Source organism: Herpailurus yagouaroundi, unplaced genomic scaffold, assembly GCF_014898765.1.
Source record: "Herpailurus yagouaroundi ecotype Mexico unplaced genomic scaffold, PumYag 199, whole genome shotgun sequence".
NCBI lineage: Eukaryota > Metazoa > Chordata > Mammalia > Carnivora > Felidae > Herpailurus > Herpailurus yagouaroundi.
The window spans coordinates 242347-256391 of NW_024412430.1; the positions used below are offsets into that span (position 1 = coordinate 242347).

At 42.7% G+C, this 14045-nt stretch overlaps 1 protein-coding gene across 6 annotated transcripts in view; it reads left to right on the top strand.

Annotated features, from left to right (window-relative positions):
* Positions 1–14045, top strand: part of TLE1 (TLE family member 1, transcriptional corepressor) — a 91159-nt gene that overhangs the window by 33971 nt on the left and 43143 nt on the right. For 4 of the 6 annotated variants that reach the window (XM_040449275.1, XM_040449280.1, XM_040449279.1 and 1 more), the window contains 2 exons: positions 10680–10884; positions 11619–11635. In XM_040449275.1, the coding sequence (XP_040305209.1) occupies positions 10680–10884; positions 11619–11635 (222 nt within the window). The remainder of the gene's footprint in view (positions 1–10679; positions 10885–11618; positions 11636–14045) is intronic. The other 2 variants (XM_040449276.1, XM_040449278.1) reach the window with 1 other exon arrangement.

Consider the following 14045-nt stretch of genomic DNA (forward strand, 5'->3'; position numbering starts at 1 on the left):
TAATCAATTAAATTTATTTATTTTTTACATCAGGACAGTCTCCATGATGTAAGCAGTCTTCCTCAAAAGATTTTTTTTCTTTGGGGCACGTGGGTGGCTCAGTCGGTTGAGCGTCCGACTTCAGCTCAGGTCATGATCTCACAGCTTGTGAGTGCGGGCCCCACATCGGGCTCTGTGCTGACAGCTCAGGGCCTGGAGCCTGCTTCACATTCGGTGTCTCCCTCTCTCTCTCCTTCTAACCCACTCACATTCTGTCTCTGTCTCTCTCAAAAATAAATAAACATTAAAAAAAAATTTTAGAAGATTTTTTTTCTTTTTCCAATTTAGAATTCTGTTAAAAATGCTCAAAACAAGATATGTTTTTAGATGACAACAGTTTTGGGAATAGTTAATGTCTTCCTGAAGGCAGGGAAAATGATTCAGTGACTCTTCAAGATCACCTTTCCTTATATTATTTGTGGAGTTTGGCACTAAGAACTTTTCTTCTACTTGCTATAATAATAATTGATTTTCATTGAGATTAATTTCCAGATAATTAGTGTTATCTTTTAATGGGTTTATGTCACATGTAATTAATATAGATCACGTAGATGCATATATATTTGTACATATGGGCTTTTTAAAAAATTGAGGTATATTTTATATTGTTCTAAATTGCACCAATCTTTTTTTTTTTTAATTAAAAAAAGTGTTTGTTTATTTTTTGAGAGAGAGTGAGTCAGTGAGGGGCAGAGAGAACCAGGGACACAGGATCCCAAGTGGGCTCTGTGCTGACAGCAGCAAGCCCGACGCGGGGCTCAAACTCATGAACTGTGAGATCATGATCTGAGCCAAAGTTGGATGCTCAACTGACAGAGCCACCCAGGTGACCCACACCAATCTTTTTTTTTTGTTTTTTTTTTAAGGTTTATTTATTTATCTTAGAGAGAGAGAGCAGGAGGGGCAGAGAGAGAGGGAGATGGGGAGAATCTCAAGCAGGCTCCCTGCTCTCAGTGCAGAGCCTGACTTGGGTCTCACATTTAGGGACCATGAGATCATGACCTGAGGCAAAATCAAGAGTTGGATGCTTAACTGACTGAGCCACCCTGGTGCTCGTGAATTGCACCTATCTTACACATATAGATCACTTTGGTGTGTGCACATACCCTGTACCCCACACTACTTTCGCAGTGCAAGTTTTCTCTTTCACCCCAGGAAGTTCCCTTGTACTTCTTCTCAGCCAGTGTTTCTCTACTCCCAAAGAAAGATGGTTTTGTTTGTTTTTTGTTGTTGTTTTTGTTTTTTTGAGAGAGGAAGAGAAAATCTAAAGCAGGCTCCACACACAGCATGGAGCATGACTCGGGGCTCCATCTCACAGCCATGAGATCATGACCTAAACCGAAATCAAGAGTCAGACGCTTCACCAACTGAGCCAGCCAGGCGCCCGGTTGCTTTTTGATGAGCCACCCAGGTGCCCCAGTTGCTTTTTGATTGAAAAATAAAAAATGATTGGCCAAGTGTAATTTAAAACAAAACAAAACAAAACAAACCCTGCATGATTGTATGTCCGCTTCCATCCGAGTACTGGCTGCCCAACTTCATGGTGTTCTGTGCTCATCTTTCTAAGAGCATTTGCCTTGTGTTACCTTGGACAGAGCATAGGTCTAGGATCAAATGGACTTAAGTAGGACGCTTGGTGCTACCACTCTGTAGCCTTATGACCCTGTACAGTCAGTTAACCTCCTTCAGTGTCACCATCTATAGATGGATAATACCTTCTACCTTGCATGGCTTTTGTGGGGATAAGACCTTGACTGGCAGCCTTTACCCAGTATGGTGTCCTGACTCCTTGAACTGCAGTTCTGTCTGCCTTGTCTCTAAGTACCTGCAGCAGATCTGTGAGTCCATTTGGCTAAGTGCCCATGAGGGGTGATGGCTGCAAGTAGCGGGTCACCTCCCCTTTTGTCTTTTCTAGTGGTTATATGGGGTGTCAGTATTTGAGATTAGACCCATCCAGACGCTCTGCTCCTGCCATTCCGTTGTCGTGCATGAATGACTTTTAATAAGGAGGCAGCAGTGAAGAAATGTTGGCTATTTGACTTTAGATGAGCAAAATTAAGGTTCAAAACAGAGGAAAAAGTTAAATTTGGTGAACAAATGGAGAGAAAATTGAGAAGCAAAAGTGAGGATAAGACCCCGTTGGCTTCCTTAAGAGGAAGGGAAACAAGGCTTTCGCTGGCACTGAGGGATTGCACAGATCATCGTGATGGAATTGGAAAGAGAGAGAGAAGGGGTGACCAGATGACCGGGGCGGGGTTGCCCTTCCCATACCACAGAATGCCTGATATTTGATAGCTGCCCGAGTGCTGACGTGTTGGATGTAAGAACATTTGAGCAATTTCCCGTAGCAATGCCTGTGAACTTCAGGAACTCCGAACATTTAGGGTTAATGTAGGCCACCTTGTTTTTCCTTTCTTGTTTATTTGGATCTTGTCTGACTTAATTTTCCATGAATAGAACTTCTGCCAAGGCCTTTGAAGCTGCAGTTACTGGTCAGATGTGTATATTCCTGCTTCATAGGCAAACTTATAATTCTCTATATTTTGAAACAACTCAGTATGAAACGAAAGAAGTCTGGGGGCTTTTGTGATGTCTGACTATCTATGTTTGTGTAGGGGATGGCTATGAATACAAACTCCTGATGTGTCTGTAGTAGACTTCCTGTCCTTAAGAGATTGAGTTGTAGACCTACAGGCTCCCCATTGTTGCATGAGGTGATTGGTTTAAGGATTAGCAAAATGTTGGATTATTTTTCTCCTCCGGCTGTAGCTGTCAGCTATCTATAGGATTGTAGTGTGTGAAGTTTAAGAGGATGAGGTTAACCTCTTATTCTTATGAGTATGCAGTTAATCCCTGGAAAGCCCATCAATAACCCAGCTGTAAGTTTCTTTATAAAGCAAATTTGCCCTAGGAGAATAATGCATAGCCTGCTACCAAGAGGAGAAAATGAAATGGCTACAACAAGCGTGGATCTTCTAGCTCTGCTAACTTACATTTAGTGATACACCCTCCACCTAAATTCTAGTGGTCCAGCCCGTTTATTAATTTTCCAAGGAGAAGGAGCAATATTGCAAAGTCTGTTACATGTATCCCACTTCTTTGGTTCAGGTTAGATTTTTACTGAGAGTTGATGTAGGTATGTCTGCCAAATGCAGGGCTTGGGTTCAAAGTCTGGGTTCTTCCGAATAGTCTGTGTGCTTTTTAGTTATTAGAAAACTTGTTGAGGCATTGTTTACTTTTTCATTTACCCGCATCTATTCATGTGATCTGTACTTGATTCCTTGGAAGAAGACATCATCATGTTTTCTCTCTTTTCAGAGTAGAAAGTAGAGCACCCCATGTTAAGAGTTCGAATTTTGAGCAGACGAGGTAGCCGAGTGGTTAAGGCAATGGACTGCTAAGAGTTAGATTTTGGTGTTTTTTTAAAGTTGATGTATACTTTACATACCATAACATTCGCTCTTCTAAAGCATACGAATCAGTGGGTTTTAGTATATTCACAAACTTGTGCAGCCATCACTGCTAATTCTAGAACATTTTTATCACTTCGAAAAGAAACCGCATGTCCATTAGCAGTTACTCCCCATGCCTCCCACCCCCCAGTCCCTGCAACCACCGATCTTTCTGTCTCTATGGGTTTGCCTGTCCCGAACATTTCATGGAAAAGGAATCCTATAACATGTGGCCTTTTGTGTCTGGGTGCTTGCACTTCGCATGAAGTTTTCAAGGTTTATTCATGTAGCATGTACTGTAACCCTTTTTACTCGTGAATAATATTCCATTGTACCAATATATCACATGTATTAATCCAGTCATCAGTTGATGGACATTTAGGTTGTTTCCACCTTTTGGCTGTTACGAATAAAACACAGTGAATGTTGTGTACATGCCGTGTGGACGCATTTTCTTCTCTTGTGAGTCTAAGCCTACAAGTGTAATCACCGAGTTATGTGGTTACTCTGTTTAACTTTTTGAGCAATCGCCAGATTGTTTCTTAAAGTAGTGGATGGGAATTCCAGTTTTTCGACATTTTCTCCAACATTTGTTCTTGTCCATCTTTTTGATGTTAGCCCTTCCAGTGGGTGTAACATGGTATCTTGTTTGTGATTGAGATTTGCATTTCCCTGATGGCTACTGACATTGAACATCTTTTCATCAAAACTTAACATGGTTTTAGAAGTGGATCTACCTAGGGGTGCTTGGGTGGCTCAGTCGGTTGAGCATCTGACTCTTGATCTCTCCTCAGGTCATGATCTCACCAGTGATTTATGAGTTCAAGCCCCACGTTAGGCTCCACGCAGCACAGAGCCTCTTGGGCTTCTGTCTCTCCTCTCTGCCTCTCCCCAACTTGTTTTTTTTCCTCTCTCTGTCTCTCTCTCAAAACTAAATAAATAAATATTAAAAAAAAGAAGTGGATCTACCTAAATAAACATGGTGTATTAAAACTTACTCTAATTCAGGCCTTTCAGTCCTAGTGCTCTCTGAGTATTGTCACCACTGTAACCGTCATCTAGGGCAGGTGGGACGAACGAGGAAGTCGGTGATGCAGGATGAGTTGGCTTTTGTGGATTCTCTGAAATGCAAAAAAAATAAAGATGAGTTCAGATCCTCTTTAGAAATTTCGCCCTTCATCCTGGTGCCTGCCTTCATATAGGCTGTCCATTTTGCCTGCATCATTTTCTGTGCGCTCCTGCATTGAGATGAGGCCTTGAAGTGGATTGGGTTTTGTTGTTGTTGTTGTTGTTGTTGTTGGTGGTGGTGGTGGTGGTGGTGGTGGTGTGTGTGTGTGTGTGTTTTAAACTGTGTTCAAGTGGCTTGAGAATTCTTGGCCCCAGTAAGCAGTTTCTGCCTGTTTATCACCCTTGCCCCTCTTCATGAGAGAAGCCATTCACATAACGGGAGGTTTTCAGGTGACTCCTATACTAGTGTCCTTGATGCTTCTGCTCCCATACAGCTCTTTCCCACTCTCCCTGCTTGTTTACTGTAGCATGCCAATTTTCTTTTTCTGCAGTCTCCCAAGATAAGAACTGAGTGTTTTAAAGAACAGGGAAATAGAAATCGAGGAAGAATGATTTGGAGAGAACTGTCAACAAATGCTACTTTTCACATTTTTTTTCCCTTTAAAAGTGTTTAAATACCAAACACCATAAATGCCACTTACTGTCACGCTTTTAGCATTAGAGATGCTATTTTGGGCCATGGTCTTAGTTCTGGTTGGGTTCAGTTTGTGATCTTGTGACGTGGTTTTCCCTAAGGTTATAAAGCGGGTTAACTTTCAAAAATTCAAGTTGATTCTGTAGTCGGTGATAAAGAGCTTAGCAATCTGGTGAGGTTAAGGTGGGCGTTAGCCTTCTTTTTCTTTCTGGGTGTCCTTTCCAGTTGTACAGGCAGCTCTGTGGCGATAAAGCATGTGCTACAGCTGTTTCAGAAAGAAAACTGTAGAAACCACTACAGCATTACATTAAAGCTGGGAATGTAAACAGCAAAGTCAATTTCATTATAGTAACATAATTGACCCAGGCTGCACTAGGTAAAATGGGAATTAAAATTCTGAGTGCGTGGCTGTTGTTTGACATGGATGAGGTGACTTTATTCTTTGTGGGTTTTCATTATCATTAACTCAGGGTTTGGTGTTTGTTTTACTTGTCTCGCTCCCAGCCTGTCCACATTGTTTGGGTAAGAGCAAGTGCATGTCTCTCCTTCTGTCAACACTGAAACCTTTACAGAACCACCTGAGAGGCGCAAAAACACCAGTGTCTGGAAGTTTCCAGTGTAGCTGTTGTACCTTTTTTTTTTTTTTTTTTGCCTTTTGTCCCCCCCCCAGTGTAGTTTTTTAAAATTGTTTGATGAAATGTGAACTTTTTCCCCATTGTTTTATTTTAAAATACTAGTCAGCTCTGGGAAGCAGATGCTTGTTTTGTGAGTTTTGACAGGGTATTTCATGGCGATGAAGGGACAGTGAACAATTGAATGTTGGAAAGCGTTTTTATTTTTTTAAGCAACAATTTGTCAGGTCACTTGCTGTATAATAACATGAATTCTAATGTAATGGGGCAGGATTCCAGCTTCGATGTAGACTAAAAGTTTTCAGCCTCTGCACGGTTGACATTTTGAGCTTGTTAATTCTCTGTGGTGGGTGGGAGGGGGCTGTCCTGTGCATTGTAGGATATTTAACAGCACTCCTCCCACCCCCACAATTCCTCCAGGTGTGACAACTGTAAATGTCTCTATACATTGCCAGATGTCCCTAGGGTGGGGAAAGGAGGGTGTCAAAATTGCTGTTTGAGAACCACTGGTTGTCTGAGAAACCACCTGCATTGCTAAAAACGACCATTGCTCATCCAAAATATCTTTTCTGGTAGCTTGACAAGCTTTTTGCCTGTGTGTCCTGTGCTGTATAAATCTGCAAGCATTAACTAAAAAAAAAAAGAAAAAAAAGGTTTACTAATTGGTATAAGGTAACCAGGAAGTGGAAGGTTGGATTGTCTCACCCTTGCTGTCATGTTGAGAAACATCTCAGTTTCCCCATTAATCTGTGCAGGTTTGGGTCTATGGAAGACCGATGCATGTAGGTTCCTGTAGTTGGTAGAGCCTTTGGGGTTTTTTTGTTTGTTTTGTTTTTTTGAGGTTTTCCTGGCTGTATGGCAATGTCAGTATCACTTTTGTTGTAAAATACATTTTTCAGGTAGCATTCATGCTATCCCATTCCCCCCCCCCCCCCCCCCCCATTTTGGTGAAGGTGGCGATCACTGGATTGTTTCCAGTGAGCCCTGTTGAGAGAAAATGTCCTTTCAAAGACACACGGTGCAGGTGGGCTGCTCTTTTGGACTTAATTGTTTACTCTCCTGGATGTGGTCCTTGTGTGCATTCCAATATGTGTGTGATGTTCAGAAATAACACTTTTTATTTGTTAAGCATCTTCTTCTGCAAGAAGCCATAGCTGCCACTGTTCCAGGCTTAATTCTTTGCAAGCTTCCTTGGAAGAGAGCTGGAACAAAAGAGATCCTTCTTTTTCAAACATAGGGACGGAGGATTGGGGATTGGAGACTAGAGAGTGGGGCTCATGAGGCACAAATCTAAGAACACGTTTCCATCTGTCACTGCTGTTAAGGCTTCATGGTAAAGGTGGATTTATCTCTGGTAAACGTCCAGTGGTGAAGGTGGATTGTCTCAGGATATGTGGCATTATATGCCCACAGGAGCATCCCCTTACCTGGGAAGGGAGAGACATGGGAGGTCTTTGTTGGAGGAGATCACCTCTTCCTTCCTCTTGCTTGGGAGAACACTCTATCTAACTGCTTGTGAACAGGGCTGGGCTGCTGGGTCATAGGAGAAATACTGTTGTAGGGAATGAAAGGCTTATAGTCCTCACTGTGGCTGTGAGCCCCCGTGTAAGCCACTCTCTTTTCTGCGAAATGGGATCTGTGATGCCCACCCTTCTTGCCTTGGGTGTGTTCTGAGCTGAGGCCATGTAGTGGACACGAAGATATCTAGGAGTGCTGCATGGCAGGAAAAGAAGTAGAATGTGAGGCCACAGAATCCACGTTCCCTGGATCCACAGCATCTTCGGTAGTTGTGATCCATCCTGTCACTGCTTAGTACTCCTTCCAGTTTGATAGGATTTTGCTTTAAAAGAGGGAAGAAATGTGGCTAAGCTAGGGATGGAGGAACTTGGTTGCCTCCAGTAATGAACAGGGAGCTTTCTTCAAGAGGAGGGGAGTTTCCCTGGGGCCTATTAGGCTGTTGGATATCCCTGTTGATAGTTATTCGCTTAAATGTTGGGTTTAATCACGTGGGTCTACTTCACAGCTGTGGTGAAGCCCCTTTATTATATAAGCTAGTTTTTCTTTTTACTGATATATCAGACAGCTTTCTAGTTCATCTTTCTCAAAACCAATTTGGGTTTGGCAGAAAAGCTCTACTTCTCGGGTATCCAGACATTTGCTTCAAGTATGCCTTTGCTGTGACATAAAATCGCACCTCCAGGAACATCTTTTGGTGACTCTGTTCTGGATTTTTGGGGGAACGGGGTGTGCAGGGAGGGGTGAAAGGGTGGTGGCCTCCACCCGGTAGTTAAACCCCTTCCCCTCTGCTTGGCCTCTCTCATCTTGTAATCCGTGCCGTGCTTAATTACCCCGTTGCACTTGCTTGTGTATGCATCATTGCCTTTCCCTCCCAGAAGCCGGACATAGCTCTTATTCTCCAAGTAATGATAGCAATTGCTGGTAGGGCAGACCTGTTCCTCATCCTTCTCCGAGCACATTTCTTATGGCAGGTGTCTAGTTCCTAATTAAGCGCTAATGAGCATGCCTAGTGGACCATGAGCCTGCTGCCAACCCCTCCAGTTTTATGTCTTGCTATTGCCAAGCTCTTAAAAGGTGACAGAGCAAGAATTAGTGTCTTTGGGATGACAGGAAGGTGATTTTATGCATAAAGAAATTGTTATTATGATCTCAGATGGTGAATGAGGAGTTTATAAATACTTTGCAAGGATACTATCAATGCCGCCTGCTCTGACCTCTCCCCCTTTCCACTTTTCCTCTGTTTAGCACTGTGCTCCCCTCGGAAGGATTGGGAGTGTCAAGAGAAGGTTGGCTCCCAAAGATTTTTTTAAAAGACGCTAGGAGTGGTTGAAAATTTATTGTAAACTGACTGAGACACCAATTTCTGGCTTTAAGATGCTGTTTTCTCTCACTCTGGAGGGCGGGAAGCATATTTAGGATTCAATTAAGGACCAGTGGTCTGGGTAGAAATTACTGAAGATCTGGCGTGAAGATTTAATGTATTCAGTACACGCGAGGGGGTAATAAATAAACGAGTAATTGAGTCCCAGGGAAGTGAGCACAAATCAGAATCTTAAGAATTTTCTAACATTACACCTTAGAAATTGAGCTTTAATCGTTTTTACTGTCTCATCAAAAATGAGTTTTATGTTGGACAGCTGAAATGTGGCCAGATTTATGGCTCAGGGGCCATTTCTTGGATACTTTTTCATTTACTACAACATGCTCTTAAATATAATATATGAGAGTAATGGTACTTTTCAGTGTGAACAGATTTCTAACTTCTGGAATGGGTTAAGGGATAGAGGCAAAGGCATTGGGAGTGGGGGCTTGGGTCACCGTGGGTAGAGTCCACACAACAGGGGAGAGTGTGTTCCTTGTCAAGGCCTCTCAGTGTTGTCCTCTGTGACACTACAGGGGTGGGTTTAGGGAAAGGAAGCAATAAACAAAGTCTCATGTTATGGTTTCTTCCAGCTATCACAGTGTGGCCCTTGGTGCCTCCCTCTGTGTGTGGTGGGATGAGGGCAGCCTTGAGGGGCATTGCTACATGACCCCACTCCCCTCCCGCCTGGTGGGACAACCTTGGCAGTTCAGTCAACACCCTGAGCCTCCGTTCCTTCTGTGAAATGGGAATGTCAGTACTTCCTCCTACTTGTGTGAGGGCTTGTGAAATAAGGACCCAGGGGTACTTGGGAGGGGAGGGGATATGCCTAAGATGCTGATTCTTTCTTCAGCCTTCCATTAATTTAAGGTAGTATTTTGGTTATGTCTCCTCATACTGCTGTGGTAATTTAGCACAAGAATATTGGGGAAACAGGGTCACCTCATGTCACTAGTCCCTGGTGACTGGTCGAGAGTAGAGTTACGGTCTGTGGGGTGCACATCTGCGCCTCCCCTACTTTAACTTCCTGAAATCAGGAAGAGTCTCACCTTCAGCAGCACACTGTGTTTCGTCCCTGGAGGCGTGGAGAGATGGATCTAACATTGGAGTGCCTACCCACTAGCCCAGCTCACTGCTGGTCATCGACACTGTGCCAGGAGGACCCGTGCCAGAAGGAGGCAGTGTAGATAGAGCTCCGAGTCTGTTTGGGGAAGATGGGGAGAGCTAACTGTGTAGGTGGAAGCTTTTGATGAACTGAAAACACTAATCACATTTTTTCCTTTTCTCCCTTTTGTGTCTTTGTTCTTTTCATGTGTTTGTTGAACCTCCTGTTTTGTTTCCTCCATTCTCTCATGTCGTGGGTATTTGTCCTCTGGATGTTGCTCTGCCACTGCCACCTCTTCCCTCATCTTCTCCCCCTTGCTGTCTCATCACCTCTTCTCCTTCCTCTTCCCCCTCCTCCCCCTCTTTTCTCTCCTCCAATCCCTTCCTCCTGTACTTCCTCTCTCACCTCCTCCCCTTCCTCACATCTCTTCCTTCCCCTCCTCCCTCCCTTCCTTCTCCCCTTCCATTCTCACCTCCTCCCCTTCCTTCCCCTCCTCCCCCCTCCTTTCTCCTCCTCTTATACTTCCTGTCTCACCTTCTCCCCTTCCCCATCACTTCCTTCTCCTCCTCCCCCCTTCTTCTCTCACCTCCTCCCCTCTTCTCTCACCTCCTCCCCTCTTCTCTCACCTCCTCCCCTTCTTCTCTCACCTCCTCCCCTTCCTTCTCCTCCACCTTCCTCTCTCTGCTCCTCCTCTTCCTCCCATCTCTTCCTTCTCCTTCCCTTCCTCCTCCCCTTCCTGTCTCACCTCTTCCCCTTCCCGCCATCTTTTCCTTCTCCTCCTTCCTCCCTTCCTCCTCCCCTTCTTGTCTCACCTCCTCCCCTCCTCCTCCCCCTCCTCCCCCCCCCCTTCCTCTCTCACTGCCACCAACAGCAGCAGCAGTTGCAAGCTCAGCATCTTTCTCACGGCCATGGACCCCCAGTGCCCCTAACGCCTCACCCCTCGGGACTTCAGCCTCCTGGCATCCCGCCCCTCGGGGGCAGTGCTGGCCTCCTGGCACTGTCTAGTGCTCTGAGTGGGCAGTCTCACTTGGCAATAAAAGATGACAAGAAGCACCATGATGCAGAGCACCACAGAGGTGAGAGGCCGGGCAAGCCAGATTAGGACTTGGTCCTAACACTCATACAGTGCTGCAAAGTTGTGTGCACCGCTAAAGAGAGCCCCACCCCATGCAGAGAGCAAACAATGAGCTAAGAGGAACTGTCGCAAAGCTTGGCCACTGAAACACAGGTCCTCCCTGGAAGTTTTCAGGGTTTAACGTGGGCATCTGTAGATTTCCCGATCTCTTTAGATTGCAGGCATCTTGACATCTTGGCAACTGCCTAGTTAATGCCAGTGGCCTGTACCATATTATGGAAAACTGTTAACTGCTTAATTGGGTAATTTTCAAAGAAAGTAATGTTGTTAAATGGGGCGAAATAAGAAGTTAAATTTGAAAGTGAATGTGTTCAAATGAAAGGTTTGATAATTGCATCTGTTACTACTTAGTTTCATAGGCTTTAATTCTAGTATGCATAAAATATTGGGCAAAATTGCACTTGACTAATTTTTTGAAGAAAAGTAATTTATTCTGTCAAGAAATAAAAAAATAGGCTTTGTGTATGGTTAAACTGTAAATCTTATGTTTACAAAATACTGTAATTTTCAGGAAATCACTGTATTAGGAATGTGCAATGACTTATATAAATAAAAGCCATTTTTAAAACTGTTTGGGGCTTGTGTTCTAATTATTCCCCCCTTTTTTTTATTTCTGTTCTTGCCTCTGTGTCTGAACGGGCATGTCTGTGCGTTTCTTGGTAACCTCGGGAGCAGACAGAGAACCGGGCACAGTAAGTACTCAACCGCCTGCTGCACATAATACATTTCCCTTCCTCCAATGCACCCCAAGCTGCCTTTTGTGAAACAGGCACAGACACGTATATTCTCCCTGTCTCTCTCAGCGACCTGGTTTTTTTCTTTTTCTTTTTTTTTTTTCATATGACTATCCCCCATTTCCCCCTGCCTTTTGTCTTTTATTTATTTATTTATTTTTAAATAAAACTTTCGTTAGGTGAGAGGGACGTGATTTGGAGGCAAAGCTGTCTGCTATGATTACTCACTTGGAAATATGCTTTGATCTGTAGGTGCTCCGAACCCACTTTAAAAATATGTTTATCATTGCATTCCGAGTCCAGGTTGCCTCTAGTTTAAAAGAGTATTCATTTTTATCTTAAATCAGTTTTACAGGCAAGAGGTCACAATCCATATGTGAAATTGGTTAGTAATGTGTTATTTCTACCTAAACCATTCATTATCCTCTACAAATGCATCTTAGTTGCTAGGTTTCCATATCTGGTTTTCCTCCCGTAATTGTCCTTGGAGGGTGAACTTGAACTTTAATTTATTTTCAACTGAAGAACCGTGTGTCTGAGTAAGTTCTTAAAAACAAGGAAATTCAGTGGACGGAGGTTCTGGGCTTCTACGGTTCCATTTTTTCACCAGCCTAAACCTTGGCTGCACGTTTTTACATACTGCACGTTCAATCTGTACATGCACTTGCCAGTTAGCTGTGGGGAGATCTGTACCTAAAATGCATCTCTCAAATGTTGTGGAGCAAATGGAGTGAGAAATTGGCCCCTTTCAGCTGGGATGACCTACAGTTTTTTGCCCCCTTTCCTTTTTCCTTCCAAACACGGCAGTATTTTGGCCATGTTAAATCTAAATAAGGTAGCAAAATTGGGATACTGAACTTTTAAATCATTCTGATCCTTTTTTTTTTTTTTTTTTAAATGAGTTTGGGGGAAGATATGTACGTCATTTGAGTTTGAAAAGTTCCCCTTACCTCTTCTGTGTAGAATAGTGGCACTTTTAAAATTCTCTTTGAGACTGATCTCAGTGTACTTTATGTATCAGGATGCATTGGGGGCATTGGGTAAGGGTGAAAGGATGGGGTAGCTAGTTTTAAAATCCTTGTACTATAAGTTTTCTCTGGAAAACGTTGGGAAGGAAAGAGGGGAGGAAAAATTACAGCTAGGGAATAAAATATCCTACTCCCAAAGTACAAACCTAAGTAAACTGACTTTGATGGAGGTGACCTTTATGTTTGTTGCTGGTTCAGTGTCACTGTAGATTGTCATTGTCATAGTTTTTTATACCGTGTTCTTTTAGTAGAGTGTCAGATTAAAAACCCTAATCCTAGACCAAAGAACAGAGATGGCAGGAGACGTTGAGAAAGCTCCTGTCCTGTAGTCTGCTGCAGGTTTTAATTTATTGAGCTTATGCTACGTTTAGAACTATATTTCTAATTTAGCTTTCTGTTCTCAGGACTGTTTCAGCTAAAAACCAATATATATTTATTGAGTACTTACTATATATGTAAGGCTACATGGGAAATGCAGCTATAGTTAGAGATATGTAGGCACACATATTACAGGTCTTTTCTCAAAGAACTGAGGAAATGTGACAAAAATACTACAAGATTTAAGCCTGTAGAAAGTTTCAGCAGGAGTTCTAGACAATTGTTGAAGGGGTACCATGGTATGTATCTCTGAGATGCCGTCGCAAGACTGCTGTTTTCCATACCGCTGCGTGTGTATTTTTGAGTGTATCGAATAACTTCCTATTTATATTTTTGGCTGATAAATGTAAGCAAGAACTTAATTCATTGGGGAAGTGAGGGTGGGTGGAGGAAGGGTAAGGAGTTCTACCCTCCAAATACAAAACAGTTCTTGAATTTCAGACAGATGTGGATTGTTTCTAGGTCCTCGTGGTGAGTTCACAGTCTGGACTGTTAAGTCAAAATATGGTGAATACATTGCATAAACCAAGCTAAGCAATAACACAAAATAAATGCTTAATGTGTTGTTTGCATATTTCTTTCACAACAAATTTTACACAAGTTTCTTAATGATAATTTTAATGGGTATTTTCAGAATAAGTATAGTTACTGTGTTTCCTGCCTAATTCCTACAAGCATCTCTTGGTGATGATGATATAAAATGAGAAAACGACACTAATTTGTAACCTAAACATTTAATTCAGTCTGTAGAGAGGAATGAAATTGTTCACTGTCCACATAAGTGGGATTTCGCTGCAGTTGTATAAAATGAAGTAGCTCTTTAAACTTTGTGTAAAATTGAATATGAAAAGCAATGGATAATGAGATGATGTGTACTATTAGTTGCCTAAAATATTGTAGTACTTACTTGTTTAATAAAGTGGTTTGAATTATGAAGTATTTTACTTGGCAGAAAAAGTCAG